Source organism: Lepisosteus platostomus, chromosome 3 (assembly GCF_059453375.1).
Source record: "Lepisosteus platostomus isolate fLepPlt1 chromosome 3, fLepPlt1.hap1, whole genome shotgun sequence".
In the NCBI taxonomy this organism is placed as follows: Eukaryota; Metazoa; Chordata; class Actinopteri; order Semionotiformes; family Lepisosteidae; genus Lepisosteus; species Lepisosteus platostomus.
In genome coordinates this window covers 50,855,065-50,873,195 of record NC_142613.1, presented here as the reverse complement: position 1 = coordinate 50,873,195, position 18,131 = coordinate 50,855,065, and the positions used below count along the sequence as shown (strand labels likewise).

Sequence of the window (18,131 nt, the reverse complement as noted above, 5' to 3'; positions counted from 1 at the left end):
GCATTAACAGGGTTACTGGGAACTGATCATTCTGGGTCATGCCACGGATCTCACAGGAACAGTACCTCCTCAGCCCGTCGATCCAATCCCTGGCTGTACAGCTCACACACCAGATGTCGGCGCAGAATGTCGGGGTTCACCTGCAGGAGGGGGCCCAGATCCAGGACCAGTGAGGGCCACAGCTCAGCTCCAGGGACAGAAGAGGGAGCAGACTCCTCACCTGTCTCCCCAAGAGACTGAACCCACCCACTCAGCACCTTCAAAAGAAACTGAGAGAGAGAGGGGTCCTGTAACTCCACTCCACACCTCCCCCTGCACCTACAACAGCACTGAGGAGGAGTCCTGATTCTCCACTCCACACTTCACCTAAGAGTGAGGATTGAGGGAGAGGAGAGAGGAGCAGGAGGAATGAGGGAGAGGAGAGAGGAGCCGGTGGAATGAGGGAGAGGAGAGAGGAGCCGGTGGAATGAGGGAGAGGAGAGGGGAGCCGGAGGAATGAGGGAGAGGAGAGAGGAGCCGGAGGAATGAGGGAGAGGAGAGAGGAGCAGGTGGAATGAGGGAGAGGAGAGAGGACCTGGAGGAATGAGGGAGAGGAGGAGAGGAGCAGGAGGAATGAGGGAGAGGAGAGAGGAGCAGGTGGAATGAGGGACAGGGAGAGGAGCAGGAGGAATGAGGGAGAGGAGAGAGGAGCAGGTGGATGAGGGAGAGGAGAGAGAAGGGGCAGATAAGCAGGAATGAGGGATGCGAGAGAAGGGAGACGGGAAAAAGGAAGAGGAAGAGAGAGACATCAGCAAAACACACTGGGGCTCTACAGAGTCATTCCCCGCACCTGCCAGCGGGGGGCGCTCTCACCTCCTGCCTCAGCGACACCAGGCTGGGGTCCACGTCTCCGCTGGGCAGCAGCTGGATGGAGGTGAGGTCCTTGAAGAAGGCGTTCTTGCCCTGGAGAGAGGAGTGGAACAGTGAGCAGACTGGGCCTCAGGAGCTTGGGTACAAATGAGGTCCTACTGCCCCAGTCGACCCGGGGGGGCTTCTTCCTGGCAGAAACTGCCCATTACTTGGCAAGAAGGAACGACTGTCCGCTCGGACAACTGTGACGGTGGGAAGAGGTACCAACAAGAAGGAAACTAGAACAGTTGCCACAGCAGCCTCACCTAGGACAGTCATTTCTGCCTGCAAAAGCCTCATCCAGCGCATCATGTTTCACTACAGTGCGTCAATAACTGCTCTGACTCTGGATAGGAAACTAAACAGCTTTACTGGAAGATGAAGCCAGTACAGATCTGGGCCGCGAGTCAGTGTGACAGTCGCCTGTCTCTGGGGTCACGATCTCGTGTGACAGAACTGGGCCGGGGGTCAGTGTGACAGTCGCTGTGTCTCTGGGGTCACAATCTCATGTTGTTACAGATCTGGGCCGCGGGTCAGTGTGACAGTCGCCGTGTCTCTGGGGTCACGATCTCGTGTTGTTACAGATCTGGGCCGGGGGTCAGTGTGACAGTCGCCGTGTCTCTGGGGTCATGATCTCGTGTGACAGATCTGGGCCGCCGGTCAGTGTGACAGTCGCTGTGTCTCTGGGGTCACGATCTCGAGTTGTTACAGATCTGGGCCGCGGGTCAGTGTGACAGTCGCCGTGTCTCTGGGGTCACGATCTCGTGTGACAGAACTGGGCCGCGGGTCAGTGTGACAGTCGCCGTGTCTCTGGGGTCACGATCTCGTGTGACAGATCTGGGCCGCGGGTCAGTGTGACAGTCGCCGTGTCTCTGGGGTCACGATCTCGTGTGACAGATCTGGGCCGCGGGTCAGTGTGACAGTCGCCGTGTCTCTGGGGTCACGATCTTGTGTGACAGAACTGGGCCGCGGGTCAGTGTGACAGTCGCCGTGTCTCTGGGGTCACGATCTCGTGTGACAGATCTGGGCCGCGGGTCAGTGTGACAGTCGCTGTGTCTCTGGGGTCACGATCTCGTGTTGTTACAGAACTGGGCCGCGGGTCAGTGTGACAGTCGCCGTGTCTCTGGGGTCACGATCTCGTGTGACAGAACTGGGCCGCGGGTCAGTGTGACAGTCGCTGTGTCTCTGGGGTCACAATCTCGAGTTGTTACAGATCTGGGCCGCGGGTCAGTGTGACAGTCGCCGTGTCTCTGGGGTCACGATCTCGTGTGACAGAACTGGGCCGCGGGTCAGTGTGACAGTCGCCGTGTCTCTGGGGTCACGATCTCGTGTTGTTACAGAACTGGGCCGCGGGTCAGTGTGACAGTCGCTGTGTCTCTGGGGTCACGATCTCGAGTTGTTACAGATCTGGGCCGCGGGTCAGTGTGACAGTCGCCGTGTCTCTGGGGTCACGATCTCGTGTTGTTACAGATCTGGGCCGCGGGTCAGTGTGACAGTCGCCGTGTCTCTGGGGTCACGATCTCGTGTGACAGAACTGGGCCGCGGGTCAGTGTGACAGTCGCTGTGTCTCTGGGGTCACAATCTCGAGTTGTTACAGATCTGGGCCGCGGGTCAGTGTGACAGTCGCCGTGTCTCTGGGGTCACGATCTCGTGTGACAGAACTGGGCCGCGGGTCAGTGTGACAGTCGCCGTGTCTCTGGGGTCACGATCTCGTGTTGTTACAGATCTGGGCCGCGGGTCAGTGTGACAGTCGTCGTGTCTCTGGGGTCACGATCTCGTGTTGTTACAGATCTGGGCCGCAGGTCAGTGTGATAGTCGCCGTGTCTCTGGGGTCACGATCTCGTGTTGTTACAGATCTGGGCCGCGGGTCAGTGTGACAGTCGTTGTGTCTCTGGGGTCACGATCTCGTGTTGTTACAGAACTGGGCCGCGGGTCAGTGTGACAGTCGCCGTGTCTCTGGGGTCACGATCTCGTGTTGTTACAGAACTGGGCCGCGGGTCAGTGTGACAGTCGCCGTGTCTCTGGGGTCACGATCTCGTGTTGTTACAGAACTGGGCCGCGGGTCAGTGTGACAGTCGTCGTGTCTCTGGGGTCACGATCTCGTGTTGTTACAGAACTGGGCCGCGGGTCAGTGTGACAGTCGCCGTGTCTCTGGGGTCACGATCTCGTGTTGTTACAGATCTGGGCCGCGGGTCAGTGTGACAGTCGTCGTGTCTCTGGGGTCACGATCTCGTGTTGTTACAGAACTGGGCCGCGGGTCAGTGTGACAGTCGCTGTGTCTCTGGGGTCACGATCTCGTGTTGTTACAGATCTGGGCCGCGGGTCAGTGTGACAGTCGTCGTGTCTCTGGGGTCACGATCTCGTGTGACAGAACTGGGCTGCGGGTCAGCGTGACAGTCAGTTCTTCTCTGGGGTCAGAAGAACGAGCCACAATTATTAACTACAGAATCGCAATCGTTCATGTGTTTCATGTGTTTCACTGCCTCTTGACCCCAACCTGAGGGCTGGGATCTCACTCCGAGCAGAGAACAGACCTCAGATTAGCCAGCCCACAGACCCCCTCCTCCGCCACTGACCTTGCTGTCGAAGAGTCCGAGGGGCCGCGCGGACCGGAGGTTGAAGGTCATGGCGGCGTGCAGCAGGGTAGCCAGCAGCACGTGATGCTGGACCAGAGGGTAGTGTACTGGTCGCTGCTCTAGGGCCAGCTCCGCCAGTGAGCTGCGGCCCTCTGCACCCCCCCACACCTCCTCCACTGCCAGCGCCGGGGGAGGCACCTCGTCACGCCCCACGTCCGCCTGCAGGGAGACAGAGGCCAGAGGTCAGGAGCCTGGACACTGCACTGGGCAGGAGGAGAGGGCAGAGTGACCGGTCCAGTATACAGAGGGGTCAGAGGTCAGGAGCCTGGACACTGCACTGGGCAGGAGGAGAGGGGAGAGTGGAGAGATGGAAGGGTGGAGAGAGGGCAGAGTGATTGGTCCAGTATACAGTCTTTCCCAGGGGTGTATGACAGGAGAACAATCTGCAGCAGTGATAGAAACAGTATTTGCAGAGTTACCTCCATCAGGATCTGCAGCAGCTGAGTGCACGACCCCAGGAATGATGTCATGGCAGTGTCACCCATCCCCACATCCTGCAGACAGATATAGACCCAGTATTAGTCCAGCACAGCACTACCATTACTATGACAGCCACACCCACACTGCACTGCACCCCTCTTCTACTGGCCACACCCACACAGTAGGGCACTCCCCTTCTACTGGCCACACCCACACCACAGGGCACTCCTCTTCTACTGGCCACACCCACACCACAGGGCACTCCCCTTCTACTGGCCACACCCACACCACAGGGCACTCCCCTTCTACTGGCCACACCCACACCACAGGGCACTCCCCTTCTACTGGCCACACCCACACCACAGGGCACACCCCCCTTCTACTGGCCACACCCACACCACAGGGCACTCCCCTTCTACTGGCCACACCCACACAGTAGGGCACCCCCATTCTACTGGCCACACCCACACCGCAGGGCACTCCTCTTCTACTGGCCACACCCACACCACAGGGCACTTCCCTTCTACTGGCCACACCCACACCACAGGGCACACCCCCCTTCTACTGGCCACACCCACACCACAGAGCAACTCCCTTCTACACAGGGCACCCCCCTTCTACTGGCCACACCCACACCGCAGGGCACTCCTCTTCTACTGGCCACACCCACACCACAGGACACTCCCCTTCTACTGGCCACACCCACACCACAGGGCACACCTCTTCTACTGGCCATGCCCAAGACAGAATGAGGACAAGCTGAGAGGCGACATGGTGTGTTGGGAACTGAAACTCACCCGCCGACACAGTCGATCCTTCGGAGCCTTGCCCACCTATAAAAGACACAAAATGTGAGGGCAAACACACACAGAGGTCAGAGGTCACAGCATAAGCTGAGAGGGTAAGAGTCACAAGAGAGCTGAGGGCAAACACACTGTCTCTCTCTGCTGACCTTTTCCATGAGGAAGGCTGCAGCAGAGAAGCGCTTCACGATGAATGTGCTCCACATCATCACCCCGATCCCTGAGAAGGAGGAGAATGAATAAATGAGTCATCTCCGAGACTGTGTGTAGTTACAGTTGGTGCTGAGGCACTGGGCGAGCCTGTGACTGCTCATCCCAGTCGTCTGGCTCACCGTGCTGGATGTGGGGGTTGCTGATCTGTCTCAGGTGCTCCACTGCCCAGGACAGGTATTGCCCCACCTGGCGAGAGAGAGGAAAACCCCTCACCAACATCAGGAGGTGGACGTTTCCCATTTGCTAGAATGCTTGAAGAAAACCTGCACTACTTGAATATCTGCTTTTCCAAACCTCCAGATCCAGCAGAGGCAGAGCTGAGACAGCAGCGCTGGGCACTGCCGGCACGCCTGCCAGGAGAGAGAGGGGCGTGACTCGTTCACCTGGCTCACCTCAGGATCCTTGTTCCACTGCACCACGTACTCCCAGCAGCAGTGAGCCGACAGCAGGTCTGGGGACATAGAGCATGGGAACCGCTGGAACACAGCAAATAGCAGCTCTGGAACAGAGAGAGACACCCCCCCAGTTAACACAGCTCTGAAACACAGAGAGAGACACTCCCCCAGTTAACACAGCTCTGAAACACAGAGAGAGACACCCCCCCAGTTAACACAGCTCTGAAACACAGAGAGACACTCCCCCAGTTAACACAGCTCTGAAACACAGAGAGACACTCCCCCAGTTAACACAGCTCTGAAACACAGAGAGAGACACTCCCCCAGTTAACACAGCTCTGAAACACAGAGAGAGACACTCCCCCAGTTAACACAGCTCTGAAACACAGAGAGACACCCCCCCAGTTAACACAGCTCTGAAACACAGAGAGAGACACTCCCCCAGTTAACACAGCTCTGAAACACAGAGAGAGACACTCCCCCAGTTAACACAGCTCTGAAACACAGAGAGACACTCCCCCAGTTAACACAGCTCTGAAACACAGAGAGAGACACTCCCCCAGTTAACACAGCTCTGAAACACACAGAGAGACACTCCCCCAGTTAACACAGCTCCGAAACACAGAGAGAGACACTCCCCCAGTTAACACAGCTCTGAAACACAGAGAGACACTCCCCCAGTTAACACAGCTCTGAAACACAGAGAGAGACACTCCCCCAGTTAACACAGCTCTGAAACACAGAGAGAGACTCCCCCAGTTAACACAGCTCTGAAACACAGAGAGAGACACTCCCCCAGTTAACACAGCTCTGAAACACAGAGAGAGACACTCCCCAGTTAACACAGCTCTGAAACACAGAGAGACACTCCCCAGTTAACACAGCTCTGAAACACAGAGAGAGACACTCCCCCAGTTAACACAGCTCTGAAACACAGAGAGAGACACTCCCCCAGTTAACACAGCTCTGAAACACAGAGAGAGACACCCCCCCAGTTAACACAGCTCTGAAACACAGAGAGAGAGACACTCCCTGCGGTTATCTCCTCTCCACAGATTCAGAGAGACACTCATGTTAGCACACTTCTGGAACAAAAACAGGAGTGGGGACACAGTGAGACAGTAGTGGGGACACAACTGAGGGACACCATACCATCTGAGCCCACCGGCACTGACCTGCGGCTGTCTTCAGCCCAGCGTCCTCTTGGCTCTCCTCGTCCGCCCCTGGCTCTGCTGCGCTCTGCTCCTGGCTCGCTCTGTCCGCCCCCCCGCACCGCAGCAGCTGTCCCAGCTGCCCGGGGGCCAGGTCCTGCAGGAACACCCACTTGGACACGCTGTCCGCCACTCCCCCTGCAGAGCGTTCAGCACAGCAATCACTCACCCCCGTAAACCCCTCGCGGCAACACAGACGTGAGACGGGTAAGAGAGAGGCGGGGCGCAGTACCTCTGCCGGCCTCCAGGAGCGCTCTGACAGTGAGGCGGGTCACCGCCGCGCCCCCTGGGGGTGGGCGAGGGGAGGGCAGGGACAGCAATGTCTGCAAAGCCAAGCAGTCCTCCAGCTGTCTGAGACACACGGCCCACTGCTCCAGCTCCAGAGACACTGCCTCCCATGAGTCAGACAGGCACTCAGTCTGGAACTGAGAGAGAGAGTAAGAGTAATTGCTACACCTAAAAAACAGCGACCAAAATTCCTACCACCACAAAGCCCTGCTGAGCCAAGAGCTGAGCCCAAAACAGAGCCCCCTGAGCCAGCTGGTCCTGAGGCTCACTGACCTGAGCCACACCAACACTAACCAGCCTCAGGACAGCACTGCTAGAGCACCACAACCCAGACTCAACCACATCACAGCACAGATCAAACAGCAATATCTCACACACTGGGACACACACACACAAACACAACATAAACTGGAATGCTACAGAACCCTCAACAGACAATACACACTAGCCGAATATTTGACCAAGATAAGAAACAGCAAACAGAAACAGACCCTGAGGAAGTACAGGCTCAGTGACCACAGCCTGGCCATAGAAACTGGGCGACACAGGCAGACCTGGCTGCCCAGAGAGGACAGGCTGTGCTCCCACTGCCAGCGGGGAGAAATAGAGACAGAGGTGCACTTCCTACTGCACTGTGACAGATACTCTGGGATTAGAGAAACATTCTTCCCCAAATTCAGAAATCTAATCCCAGAGTTCCCACACCTGCCAAAACCACAACAGGTCCCAATCCTACTGGGAGAGGGAGGAGGGAACTCAGTTGAACTGGCAGCCCAGTATGTGATCTCCTGTCACAGCCTGAGGAACAGTGAGTCTGTCTCCCAATAATGCTCCATATATTTACAGTATATGTAAATATTTTATGATACGTCTTTGTTGTAAATGTCTGTAGATTTTATTTTATTTTTTGTTTTGTTCCATGTTAATTTTATTATTTTTATTTGCTTTGGCAACACTGATTGTACCCATCGGTCATGCTAATAAAGCACCTTGAATTGAATTGAATTGAGAGAGAGAGAGAGAAACAGGCTCAGGCTCTCAAGGACCAGTAAGACAGAAAGAGGAGTGTTGAGAGATCACCACAGTCCTCAGAGCTGTAGGCTCACCTTCTTCTGCGCCAGGCTGTTAATGCATTTCTTGGCCACACTCTGCCCCACCAAACCAGCCAACAGGGCGGCGCCAGAGTTCTCAGACTGTGAACACACAGTGCGCACCTGCTGCCACCAGGGGGAGACGGTCTGGAGGTCCCAGGACTCCTCCACTGCCCCTGTAACAAACACTGACACTGAGACGCAGAACTGTCCACAGCACTCAGAGCACTGACCCCCCACACTGTCCACAGCACTGACCCCCACACTGTCCACAGCACTGAGAGCACTGACCCCCACACTGTCCACAGCACTGAGAGCACTGACCCCCCACACTGTCCACAGCACTGAGAGCACTGACCCCCCACACTGTCCACAGCACTGAGAGCACTGACCCCCACACTGTCCACAGCACTGAGAGCACTGACCCCCCACACTGTCCACAGCACTGAGAGCACTGACCCCCCACACTGTCCACAGCACTGAGAGCACTGACCCCCCACACTGTCCACAGCACTGAGAGCACTGACCCCCCACACTGTCCACAGCACTGAGAGCACTGACCCCCACACTGTCCACAGCACTGAGAGCACTGACCCCCACACTGTCCACAGCACTGAGAGCACTGACCCCCCACACTGTCCACAGCACTCAGAGCACTGACCCCCCACACTGTCCACAGCACTGACCCCCCACACTGTCCACAGCACTGAGAGCACTGACCCCCACACACTAACAAGCTGCCCAGCCATGATGTTGTACTAGCTGTATGAGTGGATGAGTCTTTGGGATCAAGCAGTCCTGACAGCTCTGTGACCTGTCCTGTGTCGTCAGTGCAATAATAATAATAATAATAATTGCTTACACTTATATAGCGCTTTTCTGGACACTCCACTCAAAGCGCTTTACATGTAATGGGGACTCTCCTCCACCACCACCAATGTGTAGCATCCACCTGGATGATGCGACGGCAGCCATAGTGCGCCAGAACGCTCACCACACATCAGCTATCAGTGGGGAGGAGAGCAGAGTAATGTAGCCAATTCATAGAGGGGGAGTATTAGGAGGCCATGATTGGTAAGGGCCAATTGGAAATTTGGCCAGGACACCGGGGTTACACCCCTACTCTTTTCGAGAAGCGCCCTGGGATTTTTAATGACCACAGAGAGTCAGGACCTCGGTTTTACGTCTCATCCGAAGGACGGCGCCTGTTTACAGTATAGTGTCCCCATCACTATACTGGGGCATTAGGACCCACATGGACCACAGGGTGAGCGCCCCCTGCTGGCCCCACTAACACCTCTTCCAGCAGCAACCTAGTTTTTCCCAGGAGGTCTCCCATCCAGGTACTGACCAGGCTCACACCTGCTTAGCTTCAGTGGGTTGCCAGTTGTGAGTTGCAGGGTGATATGGCTGCTATCAGTGCAGTCATGTCCACTGGGCTGGACTGTAAGGCTGTCCTGCCAGAGCCACACACCTCTCATGCAACTGAGCTCAGTCAGCAGGGCGCGCAGGCGGGACACAGCCTCCGGATCCCTCAACACCGCCCTCTCGCGGGACAGCCACATACTGAGGCACAGGGCCTGCGCAGCAGGAGGGGGAGAGGAGAAGGACAGGAGGAGATAAGGAGGACACCAAGAAGAGGGAGAGGAGGAGAACGGAGGAGAGGGAGGAGAAGGGTGTGGGAAAGGAAGGGGAGACAGTTTAATTCACTGCAAAACACAGGCATGCCACTTTAAACCCCAGCTTTCCTCCTGTCACCATCCCTCTCCTCTTCCTGCTGCTCTTCCTCCCCTCCTCACAGCCCTCATTTCTCCTCTCCCTCCCCTCCTCACACCCCTCCCTGCTCCTCTCTCTCTCCTCACCTCACACCCCCTCCCTGCTCTTCTCCCTCTCCCCCATCCCTCCCTGCTCCTCTCTCCTCTCCTCACACCCCTCCCTGCTCCTCTCCTCTCCCTCCTCCCTGCTCCTCTTCCTCCTCACACCCCTCCCTGCTCCTCTCTCTCTCCTCTTCTCACACCCCTCCCTGCTCCTCTCTCTCTTCTCACACCCCTCCCTGCCCCTCTCTCTCTTCTCACACCCCTCCCTGCCCCTCTCTCCCTCCTCACACCCCTCCCTGCCCCTCTCTCCCTCCTCACACCCCTCCCTGCTCCTCTCTCCTCTCCCTCCTCTCCCTGCTCCTCTCTCTCTCCTCACACCCCTCCCTGATCCTCTCTCCTCCCCACAGCCCTCCCTGCTCCTCTCTCCCTCCTTACACCCCTCCCTGCTCCTCTCTCTCTCCTCACACCCCTCCCTGCTCCTCTCTCCTCTCCACACCCCTCCCTGCTCCTCTCTCCCTCCTCTCTCCCTCCTTACACCCCTCCCCGCTCCTCTCCCTGCTCCCCTCTCCTCACACCCCTCCCCGCTCCTCTCCCTCCTCACACCCCTCCCCGCTCCTCTCCCTCCTCACACCCCTCCCTGCTCTTCTCCCCTCCGCACACCCCTCCCTGCTCCTCTCTCTCCTTACACCTGTGTGAGTTTCTGCCATTCCCCTCCCTCACCAGTAGCTGCTGTGGGCTCACACCAGCGTCCTGTAGTCTCTGACACAGCCTGCGGGGCGAGCTGTTCCTGCTCACACACGCCCAGAACAGGAAGCTGCCTGCGGGGCAGAGAGAAGGCCGGAGTCAGGAACGCTGGACCCAAGCCTGGAGACACAGGACCCCACACAGACCCCCGCACTCTGCGGCCATACCCAGCTGCGTCCAGTCGCTGTCGGGACCCTTCACCACCTGCACCGCCCCGCCCTCGCACTCCAGCTGCGACAGGAAGCTGCGCACAGGAAGTTGGCCTCCCGGCTCCTGGGCGAATGACACCGAGGGGCGGGAGTTGAGTTCCGAGTATCGCTGTAGCGCTGGCCGGAGGCGAGCCAGCTCGCTGTCACTATCCACATCGCAGGACTCTGCCTAAGAGAGGGACTGAGATGAGTTTCTCTTCCACAGCATTTATCAGACGTCAGGCTACGTGTACATGTGTATCTCTCAGAGTCTGAGCTGGGCTCCGGTGCCTCAGTGTTCAGTGTCAGTGCTGCATCTCTCAGTGTCTGAGTTGGGCTCCTGTCCCTCAGTGTTCAGTGTCAGTGCTGCATCTCACAGTGTCTGAGTTGGGCTCCATTGCCTCAGTGTTCAGTGTCAGTGCTGTATCTCTCAGTGTCTGAGCTGGGCTCCTGTCCCTCAGTGTTCAGTGTCAGTGCTGCATCTCACAGTGTCTGAGTTGGGCTCCATTGCCTCAGTGTTCAGTGTCAGTGTGTCTCAGTGCTGCATCTCACAGTGTCTGAGTTGGGCTCCATTGCCTCAGTGTTCAGCGTCAGTGTGTCTCAGTGCTGTATCTCACAGTGTCTGAGCTGGGCTCCGGTGCCTCAGTGTTCAGCGTCTGGATGTCAGTGTAGAGCTGCAGCAGGCTCAGCTGGGTGGAGCAGAGCTGCAGGAGACCGTCGTCGATGCTCTCTGGATCTGAAACACACACAGCAGTACTGGTCATGTGGTATCACACACTCGCGTCACGCCTGGATAGCGACAGACCAGCCCAGGGGCAGGTGGCTCTGGCCCGGTTCTGGCGTACCTTGGTCCTTCAGGCTGTCCAACAGAGCCCGAGTCACACTGGTCAGAGATGACAGAGGGGCGTTCTTACTGGTCAGCAGGGACTCCAAGGCCTGTCAGTCAAACACAACATCTCCATCAACAACCAATGAAATCAGGCATGGCCCCTCCCCCATCACTCTCCCACTCCGCCCTGCTCTCTCCTCCTGTCTCATGCTGTTCCAATGTCATACCACCCTCTTCCTACTTTCTGGTTCTCCCGGACCCTTCTCTGCTTATCTCCCTGTCATAAGTGTCCCTCAGTGATGCCTGCGTCTCAGCAGTGTCGCCTGTGTCTCAGTGCTATCCGTGTCTCAGTGTCGCTCGTGTCTCAGTAGTACCTGTTTCCGGATGGCAGGGTGCTTGATGTCCAGCAGTATGTTCTTAGCATCACTCTCCAGGGTCTCTGTTTAAAAAAAGTTCAAGGGTTAAGAGGTCAGGGGTCAATGGCAGTGGTCTGATCCCAAAGAGTATCATATTATTATATTATATGGAAGTTCAGGAAATACACTGTTCTATCTCACTGCTCCCACTCTCTTTTGACTCCACTCAAATTCAGATTCAAAGAGCTTGCAGTGTTGCAACATACAATTAACAAAACATTTACAAATAGGAAAATAATTAACACTATGGACAGACAAACTCACTGTTCCTCAGGCTGGGACAGGAGATCACACACTGTATTATTATTATTATTATTATTATTATTATTATTATGGAGAGACAGGCTCACTGTCTGTTCCTCAGGCTGGGACAGGAGATCACACACTGTATTATTATTATTGAGAGACAGGCTCACTGTCTGTTCCTCAGGCTGGGACAGGAGATCACACACTGTATTATTATTATGGAGAGACAGGCTCACTGTTCCTCAGGTTGGGACAGGAGATCACACACTGTATTATTACTATTGAGAGACAGGCTCACTGTTCCTCAGGCTGGGACAGGAGATCACACACTGTATTATTATTATTGAGAGACAGGCTCACTGTCTGTTCCTCAGGCTGGGACAGGAGATCACACACTGTATTATTACTATTAAGAGACAGACTCACTGCATGTTCTTCAGGTTGGGACAGGAGATCACACACTGTATTATTATTATTGAGAGACAGGCTCACTGTCTGTTCACTGGCCAGTTTCTATGGCCAGACTGTGAATACTGAGCCTGTCCTTTTTGGGCCCTGTGCCTAGTTTCTATGACCAGGCTGAGGTCGCTGAGCCTGTACTTCGTCCTTACTGTTTCTTACCTGGGTCAGATACTTAACTAATGTGTTACTGTCATTTTAGGGTTCTGTAGTATTCCACTTTGTGTTGTGTTTGTGCATGCAAGTCCCAGTGAGTGAGGTAAATTTGTCTGACTTCTGTTGTTCTTAGTCTGTGATTTGTGTTGTTTTACTGTTGTCCGGGTGTAAGCAATATTTGTTTGCTCTCTTCTGTATATTGATTAGTGATGGGTATTGGCCTCAATCAGCCGTGCACATATTGTTTGGAGTTTTTCTCTGCGCAAGGATGATGTTTTTACTGAACTCCGTGTGCAGAGCTTTTGTGGGGTGTTTGCTCTATTTTAGTGTAATCCTGGTCTGTGACTGAACCCTGCGTCCCGCTGTCACAGAGGGCACTGGGGATTACATTTTTCTGGCTGGGGTCGATAGTGCAGAATTCTCTCTCTCACCAGGCTGTGCGTCTCTGGTCTTCAGCAGGGCGTTCAGTCTCTTCAGCAGGTGCATGTCCCGGGCACGCTCACTCTTCTTGTCACTGGCAGAATAACACACCACAGCATACTCTTACCCACTGACTCACGGTAACACTCCGCAGCGCACTCCCACACCCCACACGGCAGCGTTACTTTGCCAGCGGTGGGGCAGTGTGTTACACCCTTACAGGCATTAGAAACAGGGCAGCGTGTGGTGCAGGCGTAAGGAGTGGGGAGAGGATGTCACACAGAGTTTGGGACAGGTATCAGAAGTCTGATTGTGCTACAGTGTGTGGGACAGGTTGTACAGCACGTGGGATAGGCGTCAGCAGTAGGAAAGCGTGTTACACAGCGTATGGGACGGGCATGAGATATGAGCAGTGAGATAGCGTGCTACACAGTGTGTGGGACAGGCGTCGGAGAGGGACAGGGTGTCGGAGTGTGAGGGACAGACGTCAGCAGTGGGAAAATGTGTTACACAGCGCGTGGGACAGGTGTTAGCTGTGGAATAATGTGTTACCCGCTCTAAAAGGCAGGGGGCGCTCTTACCTTAGGGCCAGGTGGAAGGGCACGGTCACTGTCCTCAGAGCTCCACTGGCAGGGTCTAGCAGACATACCTGCTGTGTGGGGAGCTGCCAGCCCTGACTGGTTACACTGGTCACCCCCATCAGCTTGTATCCGGGGTACAGCAGCCTGAAAGGGGAGGGAACGGAGTAACAGTTTGTGATTTGGGGATGACTCGGTGCACTGTGGCAGTGTGAATTATCGGGGTGTCTCAGTGCGCTGTGACAGTGGGAGGTCTCGGGGTGTCTCAGTGCGCTGTGACAGTGAGAGGTCTCGGGGTGTCTCAGTGCGATGTGACAGTGTGAGGTCTCGGGGTGTCTCAGTGTGTTGTGACAGTGTGAGGTCTCGGGGTGTCTCAGTGTGCTGTGACAGTGTGAGGTCTCGGGGTGTCTCAGTGCGCTGTGACAGTGTGAGGTCTCGGGGTGTCTCAGTGCGCTGTGACAGTGTGAGGTCTCGGGGTGTCTCAGTGTGCTGTGACAGTGAGAGGTCTCGGGGTGTCTCAGTGCGATGTGACAGTGTGAGGTCTCGGGGTGTCTCAGTGTGTTGTGACAGTGTGAGGTCTCGGGGTGTCTCAGTGTGCTGTGACAGTGTGAGGTCTCGGGGTGTCTCAGTGTGTTGTGACAGTGTGAGGTCTCAGGGTGTCTCAGTGCGCTGTGACAGTGTGAGGTCTCCGGGTGTCTCAGTGTGCTGTGACAGTGTGAGGTCTCGGGGTGTCTCAGTGCGATGTGACAGTGTGAGGTCTCGGGGTGTCTCAGTGTGCTGTGACAGTGTGAGGTCTCCGGGTGTCTCAGTGTGCTGTGACAGTGTGAGGTCTCGGGGTGTCTCAGTGCGATGTGACAGTGTGAGGTCTCGGGGTGTCTCAGTGTGTTGTGACAGTGTGAGGTCTCGGGGTGTCTCAGTGTGCTGTGACAGTGTGAGGTCTCGGGGTGTCTCAGTGCGCTGTGACAGTGTGAGGTCTCCGGGTGTCTCAGTGTGCTGTGACAGTGTGAGGTCTCGGGGTGTCTCAGTGCGATGTGACAGTGTGAGGTCTCGGGGTGTCTCAGTGCGATGTGACAGTGTGAGGTCTCGGGGTGTCTCAGTGTGCTGTGACAGTGTGAGGTCTCCGGGTGTCTCAGTGTGCTGTGACAGTGTGAGGTCTCGGGGTGTCTCAGTGTGCTGTGACAGTGTGAGGTCTCGGGGTGTCTCAGTGTGTTGTGACAGTGTGAGGTCTCGGGGTGTCTCAGTGTGTTGTGACAGTGTGAGGTCTCGGGGTGTCTCAGTGCGATGTGACAGTGTGAGGTCTCGGGGTGTCTCAGCGCAATGTGACTGAGTGTGAGATCTTGAGGTACCTGCAGTGTTTGCCCACAGTGAAGGCCCCCACTCTGGGGCCCTGCTGTGTCCCCCACACCTCCAGGATGCCCCGCCTTGGGGCATAGATTACCAGGAACTGAGCATGTCGCCGTGGGAACGAGGGGGATCTGGGCGCCTCCCCCTCTCCCCGGCCTTCACACACCTGTACCCACCCCAGCTGGGCGTCCCGGTACCCTGAGACAGGGAGAGACGGGGAGACACAGGGAGGAACACGGTGAACCTCTCTAGTGAGGAAGATACAGGCTTGCAAACTGTTTCTGCTTTTGCAATACTCAGTCAAGCCAACAGAGCTCAAACTGGAATCACAGGAGGAGAGAGGAAGAGGAGGGGAGAGAGAGGACACAAGTGAGGAAGAGAAAACGGTTGAAGATAAGCGGTGATGGACAAGGAACAAGAGAACGATAAAGATGCTGCAGGAAAACCAAAGAGAAAAAGCTGGTTCATACCAGACGTCTGTCACCCTACCTCTCCCAGTGCCTCAGCTCTAACCACTAGCCCACACTGCCTCTCTCTCTCTCCCAGTGCCTCAGCTCTAACCACTAGCCCACACTGCCTCTCTCTCTCTCCCAGTGCCTCAGCTCTCACCACTAGCCCACACTGCCTCTCTCTCTCTCCCAGTGCCTCAGCTCTAACCACTAGCCCACACTGCCTCTCTCTCTCTCTCCTAGTGCCTCAGCTCTAACCACTAGCCCACACTGTCTCTCTCTCTCTCCCAGTGCCTCAGCTCTCACCACTAGCCCACACTGCCTCCCTCTCTCTCTCCCAGTGCCTCAGCTCTCACCACTAGCCCACACTACCTCTCTCTCTCTCTCTCCCAGTGCCTCAGCTCTAACCACTAGCCCACACTGCCTCTCCCTCTCTCTCCCAGTGTCTCAGCTCTAACCACTAGCCCACACTGCCTCTCTCTCTCCCAGTGCCTCAGCTCTAACCACTAGCCCACACTGCCTCTCCCTTTCTCTCCCAGTGCCTCAGCTCTCACCACTAGCCCACACTGCCTCCCTCTCTCTCCCAGTGCCTCAGCTCTCACCACTAGCCCACACTGCCTCCCTCTCTCTCCCAGTGCCTCAGCTCTAACCACTAGCCCACACTGCCTCTCCCTCTCTCTCCCAGTGCCTCAGCTCTAACCACTAGCCCACACTGCCTCTCTCTCTCCCAGTGCCTCAGCTCTAACCACTAGCCCACACTGCCTCTCTCTCTCTCCCAGTGCCGCAGCTCTCACCACTAGCCCACACTGCCTCTCTCTCTCCCAGTGCCTCAGCTCTAACCACTAGCCCACACTGCCTCTCTCTCCCTCTCTCTCCCAGTGCCTCAACTCTAACCACTAGCCCACACTGCCTCTCCCTCTCTCTCCCAGTGTCTCAGCTCTAACCACTAGCCCACACTGCCTCTCTCTCTCCCAGTGCCTCAGCTCTCACCACTAGCCCACACTGCCTCTCTCTCTCTCCCAGTGCCTCAACTCTAACCACTAGCCCACACTGCCTCTCTCTCTCTCCCAGTGCCTCAGCTCTCACCACTAGCCCACACTGCCTCTCTCTCTCTCCCAGTGCCTCAGCTCTCACCACTAGCCCACACTGCCTCTCTCTCTCTCCCAGTGCCTCAGCTCTAACCACTAGCCCACACTGCCTCCCTCTCTCTCTCCCAGTGCCTCAGCTCTAACCACTAGCCCACACTGCCTCTCTCTCTCTCACCCTTCCACATGCGGATGGCGATCCCTCTCCCCACGTCCAGGAGTGTCACACGTCCAAAGTCATCAGTCACTCCGGCCAGCGTGTTGCAGGGGGACAGAACGATGGCCTCGCCATGACGACGGGAGTCGGGGAGGCCGAACCTGCGAGGGGGCAGATATGAGAAAAGGAGGGTGAGTTGGGAGAGAGATGTCAGGGAGGAGATGGTCCCTGACTGATGCAACACCAGAATGGGAGGAATTGTACCAATGGAGCACAGAGATTGGGGAATTTTCAGTTATTTATGTGCCATCACAGTTGCTCTGGTCAGAGTCCTCACAGTAATGTTGGATAGAGGTCACACTGTAATTACAGTCACTGGACAGAGTCATCACAGTCGCTCTGCAATTACAGTCACTGGACAGAGTCATCACAGTCGCTTTGCAATTACAGTCACTCTGGACACAGTCATCACAGTCTCTCTGTAATTACAGTCACTCTGGACAGAGTCATCACAGTCACACTGTAATTACAGTCACTCTGGACAGAGTCATCACAGTCGCTCTGCAATTACAGTCACTCTGGACAGAGTCATCACAGTCACACTGTAATTACAGTCACTCTGGACAGACTCATCACAGTCGCTCTGCAATTACAGTCACTGGACAGAGTCATCACAGTCGCTCTGCAATTACAGTCACTGGACAGAGTCATCACAGTCGCTCTGCAATTACAGTCACTCTGGACAGAGTCATCACAGTCGCTCTGTAAATACAGTCACTCTGGACAGAGTCATCACAGTCGCTCTGTAATTACAGTCACTAGACAGAGTCATCACAGTCGCTCTGCAATTACAGTCACTCTGGACACAGTCATCACAGTCTCTCTGTAATTACAGTCACTCTGGACAGAGTCATCACAGTCACACTGTAATTACAGTCACTGGACAGAGTCATCACAGTCGCTCTGCAATTACAGTCACTGGACAGAGTCATCACAGTCGCTCTGCAATTACAGTCACTCTGGACACAGTCATCACAGTCGCTCTGCAATTACAGTCACTCTGGACAGTCATCACAGTCGCTCTGCAATTACAGTCACTCTGGACACAGTCATCACAGTCGCTCTGTTATTACAGTCACTCTGGACAGAGTCATCACAGTCACTCTGTAAATACAGTCACTCTGGACAGAGTCATCACAGTCGCTCTGTAATTACAGTCACTCTGGACACAGTCATCACAGTCTCTCTGTAATTACAGTCACTCTGGACAGAGTCATCACAGTCACACTGTAATTACA

The 18,131-nt window shown here is 55.7% G+C and overlaps 1 protein-coding gene across 2 annotated transcripts in view; it reads right to left on the bottom strand.

Moving 5' to 3' along the window:
* The window catches only part of rab3gap2 (RAB3 GTPase activating protein subunit 2 (non-catalytic)), a 43,280-nt gene that overhangs the window by 4,487 nt on the left and 20,662 nt on the right, over positions 1-18,131 (bottom strand). Inside the window, exons 13-33 of one of the 2 annotated variants that reach the window (XM_088625956.1) lie at positions 16,855-16,994; positions 15,145-15,340; positions 13,802-13,945; positions 13,232-13,314; positions 11,898-11,962; positions 11,540-11,630; positions 11,312-11,430; positions 10,674-10,884; positions 10,483-10,580; positions 9,420-9,525; positions 7,961-8,121; positions 6,799-6,991; positions 6,531-6,704; positions 5,344-5,459; positions 5,080-5,146; positions 4,897-4,967; positions 4,742-4,777; positions 3,944-4,018; positions 3,465-3,683; positions 853-942; positions 66-269 (exon numbers count right to left, since the gene is read on the bottom strand). In XM_088625956.1, the coding sequence (XP_088482082.1) occupies positions 66-269; positions 853-942; positions 3,465-3,683; positions 3,944-4,018; positions 4,742-4,777; positions 4,897-4,967; positions 5,080-5,146; positions 5,344-5,459; positions 6,531-6,704; positions 6,799-6,991; positions 7,961-8,121; positions 9,420-9,525; positions 10,483-10,580; positions 10,674-10,884; positions 11,312-11,430; positions 11,540-11,630; positions 11,898-11,962; positions 13,232-13,314; positions 13,802-13,945; positions 15,145-15,340; positions 16,855-16,994 (2,659 nt within the window). The remainder of the gene's footprint in view (positions 1-65; positions 270-852; positions 943-3,464; positions 3,684-3,943; positions 4,019-4,741; positions 4,778-4,896; positions 4,968-5,079; positions 5,147-5,343; positions 5,460-6,530; positions 6,705-6,798; positions 6,992-7,960; positions 8,122-9,419; positions 9,526-10,482; positions 10,581-10,673; positions 10,885-11,311; positions 11,431-11,539; positions 11,631-11,897; positions 11,963-13,231; positions 13,315-13,801; positions 13,946-15,144; positions 15,341-16,854; positions 16,995-18,131) is intronic. The other variant, XM_088625957.1, reaches the window with a different exon arrangement.